Source organism: Hipposideros armiger, unplaced genomic scaffold, assembly GCF_001890085.2.
Source record: "Hipposideros armiger isolate ML-2016 unplaced genomic scaffold, ASM189008v1 scaffold_257, whole genome shotgun sequence".
Classification (NCBI taxonomy): domain Eukaryota; kingdom Metazoa; phylum Chordata; class Mammalia; order Chiroptera; family Hipposideridae; genus Hipposideros; species Hipposideros armiger.
In genome coordinates, this window is record NW_017731607.1 from 1,535,868 (window position 1) to 1,540,655 (window position 4,788).

Consider the following 4,788-nt stretch of genomic DNA (forward strand, 5'->3'; position numbering starts at 1 on the left):
TTTCCATAGCTTTTTATATATTGGAAATAATCTAAGGGTAAGTATCTAGCTAGACCGGTATCCTTTATACCAGTAGCCATGGAATCAGGTCATTCAGATGATGCTATGTATTGAAAGAGGTAAAAGTCAATGCCATTAATGATAATAACATCTGGTACCCAAAGAATATAGAGTATCCTTTGTGTGACTTATTAAGACAAAATAGAGATGCCTGTGCAGTTCAATTTCAGGTGCCCTGGATACTCTTAGAATGAAGCAGCCAAATATTAAAAACATTCAACATGAAATGAATTTACAGTTACCTTCTGCTCATTGCATAGGAATACAGAGGGGATTTATTCATTTCATTTGAGCTCTAAAGAATTTTTTTTTTCTGGAATAACCAGATGAAAGCCTGATTACTTACTTTATGGATATTTGACCTGATCCTGACAGAGAGCAGATTTTCCGTATTCACATACATCCTTTTGTTTTTTAAGGTTTTATTTACAAATTGAAATCTTTTTCTTCATGCTATAAATGTTTTATTTTTCCTTCTAGATTAAATCAGTATATTAAAACACTGTTCAGAGCCTGTGTGACATATCTGGAGGCAACATGGTGCTATGAAGAACTTCGAGATTTAGTCTGGATAATACTTGTCTTCTAGAGAATAGATTTAGTATTCCATTTTTCTGCAATGGTTAATCCATGCAGAAAACAAATATTTAATAGTTACATAGGCTTCTACTGCTTAGCAATCATCCTGCCCCCAATATGCATTTGTTCTCTGTTCTCAGTGCCACCAAATGATCAGTCCAATGAGCACCCTGGGGCTTTCCCAGTAGCCACCAATGGGGACCCATTTCCTTGGCAGGAGCTAAGGCTCCCCAGCACGGTCATTCCCCTCCACTATGACCTTTATGTCCACCCAAATCTCACCTCCCTGGGCTTTGTTGCATCTGAAGAGATTGAAGTCTTAGTCAGAGATGCCACCCAATTTATCATCTTGCACAGCAAAGATCTTGAAATCACAAAGGCCACCCTTCATTCCGAGGAAGATTTGAGATACAGGAAACCAGGGAAAATGCTGAAAGTTTTGAGTTATCCTGCTCACCAACAAATTGCACTGCTGGCTCCAGAGAAACTTATGGCTGACCGGAGATACTATGTGGCTATTGACTTCCAGGCCACGTTAGCTGATGGCTTTGAAGGGTTTTATAAAAGCACGTACAGAACTCTTGGTGGTGAAACAAGGTAAGACATTGCTCCAGCTGTTTACAGTCTCTTGTGATATTTTCCTTATGTNTTGTACAAAGATATAAAGGTAACAGCAACTAAAATGAAAGTCATAAAAAGACTTGGAATAGGAGGGGAAATTAAGGAAAGTAGACATGAACTAAATCTTCATATTTCAAAGCTGGGAGTCAATAGGCCCCATTTTAACGTGCATTGATCCAAAATATTGTTTAGATAGGGAAATAACTGCAGAAAACAAAATTAAAAAGCTTACAAATGATTGCTTCTGGGAAGTGTGACTGGGAGTAGGAAGAAACAGGGAGAAATTCTCATGCTTTTCATTGTAACTTTTCTATTATTTGATTTTTTTACAATGTGCATATATTATGACGATTTTTAAAAGGTGGATACGTTCACACATACTCAAATTTATATGAATATAGGATGCTTCAAATAGGGAAAAATAATTGTCATTCACTGGCAGCATTTTGCCAAAATGTATACACAATCAACATCTGTTAAATGAATAATGTTGCCACCTTCACCTGTATTTAAGTAAGGTTTGGTGGTTATTTGACACTGTTACCTTCCAAAGCAATACGATTGTCTTATGATTAATACAATAGCTGAGCTGCATGTTATTTAACTTATGCCAAACATCTAAAGCTGTGTGTCTATGTTTGCCCTTAGATTGACTTCCTTTCTCTTTAACAGTAACACTCAATGTTCTGAGCACTTCAAGGAAAATGAATGCACATTGAAAATGATGTGTTTCTCAGTACAGAAAAGATGATAGTGGAAAAGCCTCAGATTTACTTTGCTACATTTGTATACAACAATTTGGCACAATTTGCACAGAAATGTTATATCATATGATAAACAGAAGTCTTATTTCAGCCGTGGTAGGAGGGTTTAAGGTTATTTTTCACAAAATGTGATTATAAAGCAAATGTTAAAAGTCAAATAATTATAAAAGAGTTATATAAACCCTTGAGGGGGGATGCAATGCTTTGAAAAGGAATTCTGGTTTTCAGTCAACTGTATTATATCTGATGCTTTGGATTTGGGTCTCTTAAAGATGCAAGTTCAGTAGTAATTTCCTTAGAATATTGGAAAGATTTGATAGGTTGAACAAGGGAAGAATACTAGTTTTTTCAAAGTGACTTACTTAGGTATAGGTTAAACTATAAATATTTTCTTATCAGGGTTCAATTTATAGAAATACGTATGTGGCAACCTCATTGATAGATATATGCAAATCTAAGGTAATTTGAAAGAAATTTGGTAATTGAGCAGAGAGCTAAAAACATTAAGAACAAATCCGGGATTAAAGCTAAGACTTTATTTTAGTTTTTTACCTTTTGTGCTCTTTCTAGAATTTTTTTCTATCATCTTTTAGTCAATAATTAACAGGCAAAATTGGCGTGGTGAGTGTTTGGTCCCTAAAGCATGCTGGGTTCTTTCCCCTTGAACTGATAAGCTACCTCCTCAACCCCCCTATCTTCTAAATGAGTGACAATCTTATCCAAACAATGGAAGAGTTCTCTGAATATTCTTACAGCCACAGAAAAATCACTCAAGATCTGCATCTTGTAGAAAATTCTCTATTTAAAAAGTGTGATTAACCCTAAAGCACCCAAACAGGGTAGGTTTGGGGGAGGGCCAATTCCTTCATTTCTAATGTCCCTACTGTTATACAATGAAGGCTGTATTCCCAAGGCATAGTTATTCAAGCATCCAAATTAGATTTAGTAATGGAATCTTATGAGTTCTGACTCTTCAACTTCATATATCAGAAATCCAAGCCTACCTATAAATCTGATTTACCTAGGTCTGGGTTGTATACTACATGAGCGTATCTAATAGCTTTTTGGATTGTATGATTTGCCACAGGATGCATGTTTGTATAAAGGCTTAGTACTGACAAATGACTCTCTGCAGTTAAAACTGTCACCACTAGATGAAGCTCCTCTACTTTTGCTCTCCTCTCAAGAGAATTTGTTGTTTGGCTACCAGATGACACTGATGTGGAATTTAAAACCTTACTAAGGTTACTAAATGTTGCTTTGCTCTGAGAGTAAGGCAACCAGTCTATTTTGCTAATTTCAGTGAAATTCAGAGAGCTAAGTGTAAAAATGCACATAAATGGCCTTTAGATTATAATCCATGGTTTATCTAGTTAATAACTGTTTGTTTAAAAAGCTGCACTCATAATCCCCTAGTCTATCTACACTGATTAGTTTTATTTTATACCAAGTATTGGCTTCAGGGAGGTACAAGCAAGGAACATCAACAGAAAGAGAAAGCCTCTGTTTCCTCTTACGTAAGAGTTGGGAATTAGCTTACTCAATGTATTTTCTCTTCTGGATCACTGCCTTCAGATGCCTGATTTTCCTTGTCTTGTAGACTGTTTTTTGTCCTTTTGGATTTTTTTTTTTTTGGTTGTTTCATGTGAGAGGATAAATTCCAGTCCCTGCTCTATCTTGACCAGAATGGAAGTTCATGTAGACATTGAAGCTAAATCTTTAAGTAGTGGGAAGCCAAGCAACACTCATTCAGATTAACCAGTCAGCTTTATCAGTTGGAAGCATAAAAATTTCCCTTTCAAATAAAGTATTTAACAAGCTCAGAATCAGTCTGATCAATTTTGTAACTATGTTTCCTATTTGAAAATATGTCATCAGTTGTTTAGGTAATCTTTAACTGGAAAATGACAAAAGCAACAGAATTTTTCATTGAATTATTAAATATAAATATCATACAATTTCAGTTGTCTAATACTAGGTTTGCTTAATATTCTGTTCTATATTAACAATGTGAGATTTTTTTTTTGTCGCATTCTTCTGTTTTCATTTCTAGTGAATGTTGCGGAAGGCATGCTGAAGATATCAGTGTTGGAAAAACCACCTTCCTGTTACTGACTTAAAATTCTGACATTGTGCTGTTTTCAATTTTCTGCTGAAACTGAATGAGTTTAAAAGAAGCTACAGACTTCTTTATGTATATAAATGTTGAATAACCATGGTGTACACCTAATATAGTGTACTAATACAGTATTATATGTTAGCTATATTTTAATAAAAATCTTTTTTAAATAAATAAATAAATCTACAAAATGCATTTGCCATGTGAATTCTGTCACTTTTTGCCACCCTCATATTTTGCATAGGCCCTGGTTCTTTGTACTATCAGAAACTACCTTTTTTTTTTTAATTAAGACTCTGCCTCTATTTTATTTGAAAGCGTGCAGAGGCATAACAATAATTCCGTGAAGTACTTTCAATAGATTTTTAGAGATCCTTTTGAAAGGAAGAGAGGAGGAAGTGGTTTTTCAAAACTGTAAACTAGCTGGGTATTCAGAGTGCTAGCATCCAGCAGGGACAAAGACAGAGTGTGTCTGTGTTAAGAGGAGAAATTCAACAGCAAAAGGGAGAAGGGGTTTCAGTGTTGTTTCATGTGTCAGGAGGCTATTTATTATTTTGTGTATCCTGAAGTCTTGCCACCTGAAATGCTACCTTCACAAGCAGCATTAGGAAATTATTTTTAAGGCACCTGAGTGCCTAAAATCGT

The 4,788-nt window shown here is 35.2% G+C and overlaps 1 protein-coding gene across 1 annotated transcript in view; it reads left to right on the forward strand.

Moving 5' to 3' along the window:
• The first annotated feature begins 654 nt into the window (after positions 1-654).
• The window catches only part of ERAP2 (endoplasmic reticulum aminopeptidase 2), a 43,682-nt gene continuing 39,548 nt past the window's right edge, over positions 655-4,788 (forward strand). The window contains 3 exon segments of the mRNA XM_019656272.1: positions 655-1,290; positions 3,301-3,345; positions 3,807-3,831. Coding sequence (XP_019511817.1) covers positions 680-1,290; positions 3,301-3,345; positions 3,807-3,831 — 681 coding nt within the window. The 5' untranslated portion in view covers positions 655-679.